General features: G+C 38.8%; 1 protein-coding gene across 1 annotated transcript; it reads left to right on the top strand.

The window, feature by feature from the left end:
• The first annotated feature begins 6,185 nt into the window (after nucleotides 1–6,185).
• On the top strand, nucleotides 6,186–7,036 carry LOC149135641 (uncharacterized). Its single transcript, XM_089352638.1, has one exon. The coding sequence runs from the start codon at nucleotides 6,200–6,202 to the stop codon at nucleotides 7,034–7,036; it is 837 nt and encodes a 278-aa protein (XP_089208764.1). The 5' UTR covers nucleotides 6,186–6,199.
• Nucleotides 7,037–14,884: the final 7,848 nt, after the last annotated feature.

Genomic DNA, 14,884 nt, shown 5'->3' with positions numbered 1-14,884 from the left:
CCATGCTAGCATGGGTTGAATGATTTGACTGAGGACTGGTGAACTAGATGGCTACACCAGACCATATATATATATATATATATATATATATATATATGGTCTGGTGTAGCCAGACCATATATATATCGTGCAGTTACTGTTAATACTTCATTTAGAGAATTAACATTGCTTGTTTTCACCTTTTCAATATCAGTGAAGAATCTCACTGGAAAAGAAGATATAAGGTTTGCCAGGTTTTTGTCTCTCTCACCAAGGTCATCAGCTGTCGAACGCCGACGAAGGGAAATAACCCTGAAATCCGGATACGTTCGTGCTGCTGGTCGAGGTGAGAGGGATAACTCCCTTGGCAAACAGGACACAGTCGTGTGTCGATAAGCCAGCTGGAGGAGATGTCCTCCTGGGGCTAAAAGCAACAGTAACATCCACCCCTAGGGGTCAGCCACACTTAAGTGGCAATATACTACACTTTATCGTGCAGTTACTGTTAATACTTCATTTAGAGAATTAACATTGCTTGTTTTCACCTTTTCAATATCAGTGAAGAATCTCACTGGAAAAGAAGATATAAGGTTTGCCAGGTTTTTGTCTCTCTCACCAAGGTCATCAGCTGTCGAACGCCGACGAAGGGAAATAACCCTGAAATCCGGATACGTTCGTGCTGCTGGTCGAGGTGAGAGGGATAACTCCCTTGGCAAACAGGACACAGTCGTGTGTCGATAAGCCAGCTGGAGGAGATGTCCTCCTGGGGCTAAAAGCAACAGTAACATCCACCCCTAGGGGTCAGCCACACTTAAGTGGCAATATACTACACTTTATCGTGCAGTTACTGTTAATACTTCATTTAGAGAATTAACATTGCTTATATATATATATATATATATATATATATATATATATATATATATATATATATTTATATATATTTATATATATATATATATATATATATATTTATATATATATATATATATATATATATATATATATATATATTTATATATATATATATATATATATATATATATATATATATATATATATATATATATATACACACATGAAATCCTCATTGTTTTAATGTTTGCTTTTCCATGAAAAAGATGAAATTTATTGGGACAGATATTCTGGGTCCCCATGCTCTTCCTGTCATCAGCCTTCACCTGTTTTTGGATGATGGTAATATTTTCCCATGTTTTCACGGATGATTGGGAGTTAACATCACTCTTGTATGATGGTGATGCTTATTTACGACTGTTGTGTGATGTCAAGAGAAGGAAACACTTATATATACAAGCACACACATATACACATATGTATATACTTATATCTGATTGGATTTCTCTCAATTTCCATCCACGAAATCCACTCACAAGGCTTTGATTAGCATGAGGCTATAATAGAAGACACTTACCCAAGGTGGTGTGTAGTGGTACTGAACTTGAGATCACATGGTTGGGAACCAAGCTTCTTACCCACACAGCCACACCTGTGCCTATTTGTGTGTGTGTGTGTATATATATATATATATATATATATATATATATATATATATATATATATATATATATATATATATATGTATATATATATATATATATATGTATATATATATATATATATGTATATATATATATATATATGTATATATATATATATATATGTATATATATATATATATATGTATATATATATATATATATGTATATATATATATATATATGTATATATATATATATATATGTATATATATATATATATATATTCCGTTTACATATTTGTTTTGCAAGATTTTTTATGTGAAATCGTGTGTTGAAACAGATGTTGTTGTACTTGGGGATGGTCATATTGCCAGTTTAGCCAATAAAAACACACGCACTGTATATTTGGTGTTAATTTTTTTTTCTTTTTTTTTTTCAGCTTTATATTACATTAATCTTAATCTTAATCTTATTTCGGCCAGAGTTCTTTCGTCACACTTCTGTGACCTCATCAGTGGTCCTTTGTTTCCTTCTTTCTTATGTGTGTCTCACCTTGCTAACTATCAGCCATTTTGTATTTTGTATTCCTATTGTATGTGTCTACGCATGCGTGTCCTTCAATGTGTCTGTGTCTTTTGTAAGTGCATGTGTGTATGGGGAGTGTCTGTATCACCTATATTCTCTGTTAATACGTGTTCGTTTGTATTAGTTTTTATTTATTTATATGTTCGTGTGTGTGTGTGTGTGTGTGTTTTTTTTTGTTTTTTTTTAATGTGTTTAATTAAATTTTGTTAACGTATGTAGTATTTAATTCCATTTGTTTATCTATGTATTGTATTATACTTTGTTCCTATTATTGGTTTATGGGTAACATGTTGTCACATGCTGTGGTTTGTTAGTGGCGTATGTTAGTGTTCCATTCTAGTTTCCTATTCAGGCTAGGTTTCCCTTCTATTATGTGTGTAGCTTCAGTAATTTGTCTAAGTGCTGCATCACTGCTATGTGTAGATAAGATTTTAATTTCTATGTTGTTGATTGAGCCTCTATGTTCTTGCTCAGCGTGCTGGTACAGAACTGATGAGTTCTTCCCTTCCTTAAGTTCCCTCCAACTCATCAGTTCTGTACCAGCACGCTGAGCAAGAACATAGAGGCTCAATCAACAACATAGAAATTAAAATCTTATCTACACATAGCAGTGATGCAGCACTTAGACAAATTACTGAAGCTACACACATAATAGAAGGGAAACCTAGCCTGAATAGGAAACTAGAATGGAACACTAACATACGCCACTAACAAACCACAGCATGTGACAACATGTTACCCATAAACCAATAATAGGAACAAAGTATAATACAATACATAGATAAACAAATGGAATTAAATACTACATACGTTAACAAAATTTAATTAAACACATTAAAAAAAAAAAAAAACAAAACACACACACACACACACACACGAACATATAAATAAATAAAAACTAATACAAACGAACACGTATTAACAGAGAATATAGGTGATACAGACACTCCCCATACACACATGCACTTACAAAAGACACAGACACATTGAAGGACACGCATGCGTAGACACATACAATAGGAATACAAAATACAAAATGGCTGATAGTTAGCAAGGTGAGACACACATAAGAAAGAAGGAAACAAAGGACCACTGATGAGGTCACAGAAGTGTGACGAAAGAACTCTGGCCGAAATAAGATTAAGATTAAGATTAATGTAATATAAAGCTGAAAAAAAAAAAAAAAAAAAATTAACACCAAATATACAGTGCGTGTGTTTTTATTGGCTAAACTGGCAATATGACCATCCCCAAGTACAACAATATATATATATTATTTTGTTTAAAAGAGTTCCAACTCTGTCTGTTTTTTATGTTTTATTTATATTCTTGTAAAAATAATGTGGGATATAGAATATGGAATATACAATATATATTATAAAAATGGATGGTACAATGAAATAAAGTATTGAATGTCTTATTGAATATATGGAATATGTCTTATTGAATAGATGAAATATTGAGTGTTCAATATAAAGGATTAAATATATAAAGGCGAATACGTATTTTCTATACCTTGTGGTATTTCATCATGGCCGGTATGACAGACTATATATATATAAAGGGCATTACTACAGAATAATGCCACACACTATATATATATATATATATATATATATATATATATGATCTTGTCATGAGATTCAGTCAAAATTATGTATTTTTTAATTGTTTAATAATCAATATAAATACTTATAAAAATACAAATGTATAAAATATATGTACTGCAATTTTAATCAACAAATAAAGAATATTTATCTAACAATGCTGTGTTGAGCACTCATTCTCATTGTTCAATATTTGCATACATGCATGTACACACATACACATGCACATTCATTCTTTGCAGTTTCACTCTAACAGATTTCACTCACAATATATTGATCAACCTGAGGCTGCAGTAGAAGGTACTTATCCAAGCTGCTGTGTAGTGACTTGAAGAAAACTTCTTAGCCACGCAGTTATTTTAGTTTACAATAATAAATTCAACTCCTGCATAAATGTAGCTTGAAGCTGATACTACCTTGATACATTATATCAGTGGAGGCGCAATGGCCCAGTGGTCAGGGCAGCGGACTCGTGGTCGGAGGATCGTGGTTTTGATTCCCAGACCGGGCGTTGTGAGTGTTTATTGAGCGAAAACACCTAAAGCTCCACGAGGCTCCGGCAGGGGATGGTGGCGAACCCTGGTGTACTCTTTCACCACAACTTTCTCTCACTCTTACTTCCTGTTTCTGTTGTACCTGTATTTCATAGGGCCAGCCTTGTTACACTGTGTCACGCTGAATATCCCCGAGAATTACGTTAAAGGTACACGTGTCTGTGGAGTGCTCAGCCACTTGAACGTTAATTTCACGAGCAGGTTGTTCCGTTGGTCGGATCAACTGGAACCCCTGACGTCGTAAGTGACAGAGTGCCAACAACAACAAACTTAGACCTATGAATTTGTGCTTCAAGATTCCTGATGTAAAACCATGTATTGAAACAGATATAGTTATATTTCGGGACTGTCCTTTTTTTTTTTTTTTTGGGTCAAATAAACGCATGCACTATATATTCATTCTTACTCGTTTATTACTGTTCATATTTTAACTCATGTCTATTGTCCGGAAATCTTTCGTCACACATCTGTGACCTCTTTAGCGAGACTTTCTGTTCCCGTGTGTACTCCTGCTCCATCATTCTATTGACTAAGCGGAGCAGGAGCACACACGAGGACGGAAAGTGTCATTGAAGAGGTCACAGATGTGTGACGAAAGATTTCCGGACAATAGACACGAGTCAGAATAAAAAAAAACGAGTCAAGAATGAATATATAGTGCATGTGCTTATTTGGCAAAAGAAAAAAAGAAAAAGAAAATGACCATCGCGAACAACAAAAACGTCTTACATTTTTTTTCGATAGGTAAGTTTGATTGAGAATATTTTTATTATAGCAAGATTTGAAGATTTGTGATATTGAAATATTTTCCAAAGCATTGAGTAATGAAGACGAAATGAATTGCTTTCGTGTGAGGAATAAAAAAAAAACAAACAAACAGGATATTAAACTATTTTAGTGAGAACCAACAACCGAATTGCTGCCTCTGCATAGGATGACTTGACAATGCGGGTGTCTCTATGCGGCAGCTAGATCACCTAGACACAACAGCCAAATTCTCTCAACCATAAACTGCCATCTTAAAAAAAAGAAGGACACATTTAAGAATGTTGTCCTACATATCCAAAAAGACGAAATGGATATTGCTAGCAGACCCCCTAAAATAAACCGTTCGATAAAAGGAGAGCTGGGCAAAATAAAACTCACTCAAAATGTATTTTCTGAATGCTGACTATCGTGAAATACAGAGCTGATACTTACATACATAAATACATACATACGTACATACATGCATGCATACATATACAAGATAAACAGATAGACAGACGGACGGACAGACTGATAGACGAATAATTCGTTTGAAGTTCTTTGCAGTTTGTTTGGAACTCTAAAGTTCTTGCAATTATAAATGTATCTAAACTAATTCAGTCTGCATTTACAATAAGGAGCAATTTTAATGACTCACACGTTATATAACACAAAACAAAAACTTAAAAATTCAGTTTTTTTTTCAATAATAACCATAGGTGCAGGCATGGCTATGAGGTTAAGCAGTTTACTTCCACACCAGAAGGTTTTGGATTCAGTCACAGTGTTGGGAAATATTAGGCAAGTGTCTTCTACTGTAGCCCTGAGCCGACTAAAGCACTGCGAGTGAATTTGGTAGGCAGAAACTGAAAGGAGGCGGCGAGCTGGCAGAAACGTTAGAAGGCCGGGCGAAATGCTTAACGGTATTTCGTCTCCGTGAGTATTGTTTGTTACGCGTCGCACATGTGTTCGTGGTGAAAATTGCTGTTTATTAGTGTTATTATTTATAATAACTACTCTTTTTATTAACTACTGTTTATGTTAAATTTCTAACTGTTGGAGTTTTCATTTGAAAACATTAAGTGCTTGTAGAAAGCACACGTTGTTCATTCCCCCGTTGGGAGGAAGAATGTCGTCGAGCGAGAGGCCTAACATTGGAACAGAGATGTCTGGTGAAGAGAAGAATTTTTTGTTGTCTGGCGAGGAGCCAACTACGAGCAAAAAACCAATGGATTCCCCCGAAAAAGGAATTTTTTATTCCCCCGTTACAAAAAAGTACAACAAAATGTATGAAATATTTGGAGATGTGTCTGAAAGCTCGTCAGAACTTTCACAAGAAGATTTCCCAAGTTTGACAAAAAATAGTATTGTGTCCAAAAGAATAATCGATGTACCTAGCATCCAGACTGAGCAACCAAAAAAGGAAAAAAAAAGTTTTGCGTTGGCAGCTGGGCGTGGAACCCGGCTGCTTTCGACGAACAAGTCTGACTATATGAAATATAGAGAAATAATGGAAATAAACGATAACGTGGTTAAAATACAACCACCGCAGCAATTAATACAAGAAGAAAAACAGAAGACAATAATATTTAAAACTTACTGTTTACAAAAAAGAAAAATCGAAAGATTTACAGAAGAGAAGATAGAAAAGTGCTTGAAGCAAATATGGAGCGACGTAATTTATCTGACAAGAGGCAAGAAGTTTGGTACAGTGGAAGTAAGGTTTGCCAACAAGGAAATGGCACAAAAGCATTCCGTAGAAACCCTGAAAACGGACTACGTGGCGCTCATCCCCACGTATATGGGGATGAGAACGTCCAGAATTAAAATAACAAGGGTCTCACCGGAAGTGGATCCTATGTGGGTGGTGGAGGCAGTCCTAGTCAAAGAGGAAGAGAAAATTACCCTCCTCCAGGCTGCCGTTACCGAAAACGCTAACTGGACTGGCCAAACAGTTAGTCTCCGTATCCAGGCTGACCCAAAAATAATTGAAGCCATTTCCGAGACAATTCAGATAGGGGAGGAGAACCTCGTGGTGTTTGTTGAGGGTCGAAAACCCCGGTAGTTTTTGTGCGGCCAATTAGGCCACATTTGAAGGAACTGCAAGGAAAATGAGGAAGACGAGGAAGAGGAAAAAGAGGAAGAAGAAAAAAAGAAAAAGACGAGAAGAAAACAACAAATAAAAGAAAAAATACAATCAGCAACTCAACCGAGAGCGGCGATTACTACAGAACAACGACCAAAAAAAACTGCAAGAACAGAAAAAGAGGAGAAAGGCATAATAGCCGTATACAGTAAAGATGCTGAGCTAATGAGAGACATTCAATTAATTAAGACTGCTAAAAAAAAAAAAAGATAACCTTGCAGAGAACTACAACAATTATGACGTGTATGAAGTCTCAAATAAGACTCATAGAATTTTACAAAATGAATACCGTAAGACAGTATCATCTATGAGACTGGACTTTAATAAGTCTATATTTAATGGACTACCAGCCCCGATCCCTCGAGAAAAAGAAAAGGTGGAGACCCCACCTCCACCTGATAATTCAGTAATGAGATGGGTTTTTAACAAACCTTTTTCTCAAGACCTGCCACCTCCGACCCTGTATCAAGAAAAGGTGGAGAGTCCCACTCCACCGGACAAGCCCTGATTACCAGGTAAGTCATGTCTGTTCACATTGGTTGTATAAATGTTCGTGGCCTGTTGTCTAGCTGGAAGCAAGGACGCTTCCTAAATGACATCAGGTCAAGAAAATTGGATGTGATTGTTGCAACGGAAACCCGAGTAAAGGGGCCAAGAGATCTGTCTCCCCTCCTGAACGGCTACGAGAAATACGTTTCTCCGAGTCGGGCTGGGGGTGGGGTGTTGGTCCTACTAAAAAGAAACCGGGTAACCGAGAAAAAGTTGTTTTTTTCTGATCCAGAAGGCAGGCTGGTCGTTCTCGACCTGACATTCAGTTGTGGCAAGATAATTAGGCTAGTTGCTATTTATGCACCCAAAATTATGGGCCCGCAAAGTGAATATTTTCGTGACCTGGGCAAGTTCCTGGCCACGTCGCATTCGCTAGTATTGTTAGGAGACTTTAACACAATATGTGAGGCACACACAGATTGTGTTGGCTCGAACACGAACAGAAAATGTAACCCAGGCTTACAGGATCTACTAAGTCACTTTCAGCTAGCAGATCCATATAGGTTGGAACACCCGAACACTCCACAGTGGACGTGGTCAAATAGTGACGGGTCTTGCAGAACATATCTAGATAGAATTTTAATTAGAGAAACAGATAAATCTATAATTAAGTGTCCACAGTTTTCTCTAGTCAGCTACAGCGACCACAAAATGGTTACCTGTAAACTGACAATAGATAAGTTACATAGTCAGGGATCTGGCTACTGGAAACTCAATACATCCCTTTTGGCGATTGAGGAATACAGAAAGCGGATCAAGATATTAATACAAAGGGCATTGACAGGTACCATCATTAATAACAAATGGTGGTACGCCCTAAAAAGAGCCATCAAATATGAGTCTATTAGGTTTAGCATAAGTTTAGCTAAGAAGGGACGTAGAATAGGAGATGGTATAGTTAAGGAACTAGAAGAAGCCTGGAGGACTGGCAATGCGGACCAAGTGAAGGTGAAAAGACTGGAGTTAAACCAGCATCTTGAGGCCCAACACATGGGAAGTATTGCCAGAGCTAAGTTACGTGCGATGGGAAGTGAAGGAATCAAGGCCGCTGGATGGGCCCGAGTGGTGGAAGCTCGGCAAGGAAATAGTTCCACTATACGGTCTTTGCCGAATCATAATGGCGTCTTGATAAACGAACCCGAGAAAATGTGTGAGGCCTTTCGGAAGTACTTCGCCCAGGTGTTCGGGGGTAACGGCGGTCCTGATGGTGGGAGAGCCCTCGAGGACTTTCTTGCCGGTCTGCCGTGTCTCTCGGGGTCGGATGCGGAGTCTTGCGAAGAGCCAATCACGCCTGGGGAGGTGATGGAGGCTTTAGCCGACTGTAAGGCGGGCAGGTCGCCGGGACTTGATGGTCTTCCGTATGAGCTGTATAAATGTATGCCAGACTTGTTCGGGCATCTACTAGCTGACGTTTACGCGAACTGGCAACAGAATGGGTTTATCCCCAGATCTGTGCGCCGGGGAGTAGTGACGTTGGTCAGAAAGGACCCAGACAAGGGGGACGTTATAGAGAATTTCAGGCCCATCACTCTGTTAAACGCAGAAGTGAAGATTTTGGCCAAGGTCTTAGCGAAAAGGTTGGCGCGTGTCGCGGATGGTATAGTCAAGGAGGCACAGACATGTGCCATCCCAGGCAGAACCATTCAGGATACCCTCCATCTTATCCGTTATACCATAGAGAAGGTTGGTAATAAATCTGGCAAAGGTGGGGCACTGGTACATTTGGACCAGTCTAAATCTTTTGATAGGGTTGACCATCGATACCTGGCGACTTTGCTTGCGCGGTTCGGCTTGGGCCTTGGCTTCCTCAGGTGGTTTATTGCTTTCTACCACAACATTGACTCGATAGTTCGGGTGAACGGTTTCCTTTCGAAGCCGTTCTGCATCAGACGCTCGATTCGTCAAGGATGTCCGCTCTCACCGCTTTTGTATGTGGTAGCTCTCGAGCCCCTACTGCGAAGGTTGAGTGGCATTCCGAGAGAACCAGGTCTAGAGGAGTTTGTTACGGCTTACGTGGATGATATCACTATCAGCGTAACCTCAGTAGCACACCTACGTGAAGTGGGTAAGACTATTGAGGCTTACGAGGAGGTGGCAGGAGCAAAGATTAACCGGGAAAAGTCGGTCGGCTTGCAACTCGGCACTTGGACTGGCAAGTCGATGCCTTCAGACAGCGCTGTTGGGCGCTGGACGGAGGGACCGGTTAAGTTGCTGGGAGTTTGGTTTGGACCAGGCCTCCAGATAGAGAAGAACTGGACGGAGGTATTGAGCAGGGTGGCTGCAGTAGTCAAGACCTGGTCTTGGCGGTAGCTATCCCTGAAAGGGAGGGCGGAGGTGGCCAATGTGTTGGCCACCTCCTGTCCGGATTCGTGGTTGATCAGGTTGGAGAGACAGCTCTTTCGGTTTTTGTAGAAGGGCAGGTCGCCACTCGTGAAGCGCTCTGTCTGCTGTCAAAAGCCTTTAAAGGGAGGTTTAGGGATGCCTTGGTTAATGATGCGCAGGCATGCTTTGAGATTGAGGCACCTCTGGATTCTCCTGGATAGTGAACGGGTGTGGTCTCCGCTGGCCAGTCAAATGTTCCCCGAGTTCAAAAGTCTTTGCGAACAGGAAGCCTGGTGTTCTTGTAGACCGAGGTCAAGTGAATGGCATAAAGAGTGCCGTAAGGCCCTCTTGCTATTCCGGCGCTCGGGCAACGCCAGCGGTGGGGGTTCCACACGGATTTTATATAGTGGGTTGGTAGAGTCTGAATGCGACGATGGCCTGGGGGCGGCTCTAGGTCTCGGGTTTATTCAACTGGACAGCCTGTTTCACTGTACATTCGGGTTGAGAACGTTGGACAACTTCCAAAAGTCCTTAACCTGACAATGCTACAGAGGTGCCTTGCTCGTTTGGGATAAGCTCGCAAGACACGGTAAGCGTCAGTCGGCGACCTGTCCAAGATGCGGGGGAGACAGGGAAACTGTCCCTCACGCTATTGTTCAGTGTCCGGAGATATCTGAAATGTGGGCTTATGCTGAACACCTGTTGTCCAGCGAAGGAAGAGTACAGCTGTCGACTGAGTCAATTATAAAAATTGACCCACCGGGAGTTTTAACAAACGAAGGTAAGAATTGTTTTCTCACGGTTGTAGCAATAGCGAAAGAGGCAGTATGGAAGACTAGGATAAAAGGAATTAAGACAGGCAACTTTATCTCTGGCCACAATTTACGTTCATTTTTTACTTTTCATTTGAAAAGAAAAGTGTGGCTGGAGAGGAGATGTCTGCCGGAGTGTACATTCCAAAAGAGATGGAAGCATGTTGCACGAATATTGTGCGTGCAAGGAACCGTGTGAATAGACGGGAAAAAAAGGAAAAAAAAAAGGTGCCAGCGATAAATCGGGGCTTGTGGGGTCGGAGCGTGGCCTGATCATCGCTTCATTTGTGTTGTCTAACATACTGTTAATATCATTCGATTTTTTATATTTTATATAATTTTTAAAGTCATATTTTATGTAAACCATTCGCATTACTGATCCCAATCAGTTGTTTTGTACCATTCTATGTTTGGCCCCCTGTGGGCAATAAAGAAATTGGTATTTCGTCTGCCGCTACGTTCTGAGTTCAAATTCCGCCGAGGTCGACTTTGCCTTTCATCCTTTCGTGTTCGATTAAATAAGTACTAGTTACGCACTGGGGACAATATAATCGACTTAAACCCTTTGCCTGTCCTTGTTTGTCCCCTCTATGTTTAGCCCCTTGTGGGCAATAAAGAAATAAGAAACGTTAGCACGCCGGGCGAAATTCTTAACGGTATTTCATCTGCCGTTACGTTTTGAGTTCAAATTCCGCCGAGGTCGACTATGCCTTTCATCCTTTCGAGGTCGATTAAATATGTATCAGTTATGCACTGGGGTCGATATAATCGACTTAATCCGTTTGTTTGTCCTTGTTTGTCCCCTCTATGTTTAGCCCCTTGTGAGCAATAAAGAAATAAGAAACCGAAAGAAGACCGTCGCACGCGCCCCCTCCACACTCACGCAAGTACGCACGCAAGTACGCACGCGCGCATATATTTCAAGGCCTATTGCCCCGTGTGCGTGTGTGTGTGTCCCACAATGTTTGACAGCGAGCGTTGATTTGTTTACTTCTGCATAACATAGTGGCTCGGATAAAAGGATAAGCACCAGACTATAGAAATAAATACTGGGGTCGACTTGTTCAACTGAACTCGATTTGTACAATGACTGAAAAGAAGTAAGAGATAAAAGAAAGAACATAAGAGAAAACCTTATGGAAATATATTAGTAAACGAACCTAAGTCTATGACAACAGTGCAATTCTGTTGTATCCTTTTGTCTATGTTATTCTCCCTACATGTTAAATTATCTTAAGATCATTTCAAACTTGTTCAATATACATATACATACTTCTTTTTTGACTATAACAGAATCTAACGGTAAGCATGGATCTTTCTCTTTATTTTTTGTATTTTAATCTTCATAATCGGATCTAATCCACTCATCCGTTTAAATTTAACTGCGCAAAATAATATTTCATCAACGCACCAAATTGATTGCTACACAAGCACAAAGTTTACAAATATGCAAAAGAAGCGAAATTAGAGAGAATGATAACGTTTCATATGTTTTTTTGTGATTATTTCTAACGAGTAGACCGTCATATGTTGTTTTAATTTTCAGTATAATACCTTCTGCTAAAAGCACAAGGCCTGAAATTTCGTGGGAAGGGACCAGAACGTCGAAGGTCTCAAGTGCCACAAGCTCGACCATAAACCTGTCGGAGAGCGACCGATACCATGACAATTCTTTATTTTTTCTCAGCCTGACGAACAGCGGAGCCTGGGTTAGTCGCTGACAAAACCAAGTTGCCGCTAGAGAGAGGTGTCACAGCATGTTGTATCCCGGATGAGGAGCCAACCGCGGGAAAATTTTCCTACCGTCCGGGACGTTAAAAGGCCGAGCGGTATGACAGTTTTCCCATTCCATGGCGGTAGGTTCCTCATCTGGGATGCTACATGCTGTGACATCTTCTCCAGCGGTATATTGGTGTTGTCAGCTACCAGTCCAGGCTCCGCTGTTCGTTAGGCCAGCTAGTATAAGATAATATTAAATGTTGTTAATTAAGATACCTATAACCTACTTTATTTATCGATGTTGACCAATATTATTTCTTGTTATAAGGTCTACATTGAAAATTTTGATTTGAATATGATAATTTAATTCGGTTTTCGAGCGGGATCTTTTTCTTTTTATAATCTTTTTCTTTTTTAAAAAGCAGAAGGCACAGTAGGTATTGTACAAGGGCCCGGGAACAGGGGGTGCAACGCGTGCACTTTGCACCCCTTGGAATTTTCGGGTAGTGCAAGATCAAAATTTGCACCCCCTATATAATTTCACCAGTTTCAGAAATTAGTGTCTAAAAAAATATCTGTACAAGATGCTTGAAGCTAGATTTCGTTTCTAAGTAAAAACAAAGAACAAAAATAAATAAATAAAAGTGATGAAGCTGGGCTTAAAATTCCCAATTTATGACTAAGCAACTTCTGAAGCAAAGTAGCGTTAAAATAAAAAGTATGTGACAACAACAGTAGCAGGAAACAACAACAAGAACAACAACATGACCAGCATCTACGGCTATTTTCTTTATTAGGCACTACAGCCATAACATAGAGGGGGACACTACAAGGACAGACAACACAAAACGTGGGGTACATAAAACGAATGATGGGATCTTTATGATTTGGCCGGTCATAAAAATGTTATTCCCTGTGACATATTTCATCCGGTTTAATCGTAATTTATACGCATATATTGTTTATATAATAAATTACGCTGTGCGTATCTGTGTGTGTAACAATTTTTCGCTAGTACTCAGTAACACATTTTCTAAATGATGGTAGAGTTTGATTTGAAGAACTAGAGTTCGGGTTCTAGAGTTAGGGTTAGTTTTAGGGTGACAGTTAGGGTTATGATTATGTTTGCCATAACCTCACTCATAACCCTAACCCTAAAACCCTATAACTCATAACCATAACCCTAACCCAACCCTAACCCTAAAACCCGAACCCTAACCCTAAACTAGAGTTTGATTTGAAGAAGATTTGGCTGCTATTTCTAGGAAATGAAGCACTTGGTGGAGGTGCATTAATAATTCTGCCAGCTCCAATAACAAGTGTAGGCAATATTCAAGTATTTTGATGGCTTTTTCCCCTTTGTTTACGAACAGTCTAGTTAATCGGAAATGTCAGAACTAACGGGGATTAATACCATATACACCGTCACAGAACTAACTGTATTCAACTGAATAGACGTCAGTGATTAGTTGAAATTATCGAAATAAGACAATTTTTAACGTGAAATAACTTCGAATACAACAATTTTTATCTGTTCTATACCACAAAATATACAAGTATACGAAGTTTGAAAGTGTTTCGGTACCAAAAACACTACATAAAAAAATGTTGCCCGTCAAATCATAAAGATCCGTACCCCAGTATTATTTTGATGGCATGCACTGCTCTCTCACACAACAACAACAATAATAATAGAAGTAGTAGTAGTAGTAGTAAGTATATTTTTTTAAATACCGTTTTGACTTTATATATATATTTCCCATTCATTGTATTAATTTGATTTTCGATGATAAATAATTCAACGACACTTATTGCTGGTCAATAACCTGTACAGTAGGGCTTGTTGACACAGAAGGCATAACAAAACAACAACAACAACAACAACAATAATAATAATACAGCATTGTCGCTGTGAATTTTCTTTCCTTTTTTTCCCCCCTTTATTTTATTCGTTTACTTTTTTATTTTTATTTTTTATTTTTTCCCTCTGTCTTTCCTCGTTTCTTTATCACATGACTTTGTAAATGAACAATCTAGTGTGTTTATTTTAATGGCCTACCAATGTATATAGTACGTTTCGATGACCTAGGTTTCGTGAAGATACTCGGTAAGAAATGGAAACAGAATTGAAAGAAGATGCTAATGAAAATTTAAAAAAATAATAATAACAACAATGTTACTCTATATGAAACGGAGTAACTTTCAAAATACAAAGATCTGGAAATAGAGGTAACTCGAATGTGGAGCCTAAAAACAGAAACAATTCCTATCATAGTAGGTACATTAGGTATGATAAAAATATTCAGACAAATACATAACAAAAACACCAGGACTTACAAGTATATACAGCATACAGAAAATAGCA

This window comes from Octopus bimaculoides, chromosome 5 (assembly GCF_046866305.1).
Source record: "Octopus bimaculoides isolate indiv1 chromosome 5, ASM4686630v1, whole genome shotgun sequence".
Lineage (NCBI taxonomy): Eukaryota > Metazoa > Mollusca > Cephalopoda > Octopoda > Octopodidae > Octopus > Octopus bimaculoides.
The sequence above is the reverse complement of the archived record's forward strand: the minus strand, read 5'-3'. Positions and strand labels throughout refer to the sequence as shown.

Coding starts and splice junctions, on each gene's coding strand:
- LOC149135641 (XM_089352638.1), top strand. CDS start 6,200: ATGGATTCCCCCGAAAAAGGAATTTTTTATTCCCCCGTTACAAAAAAG.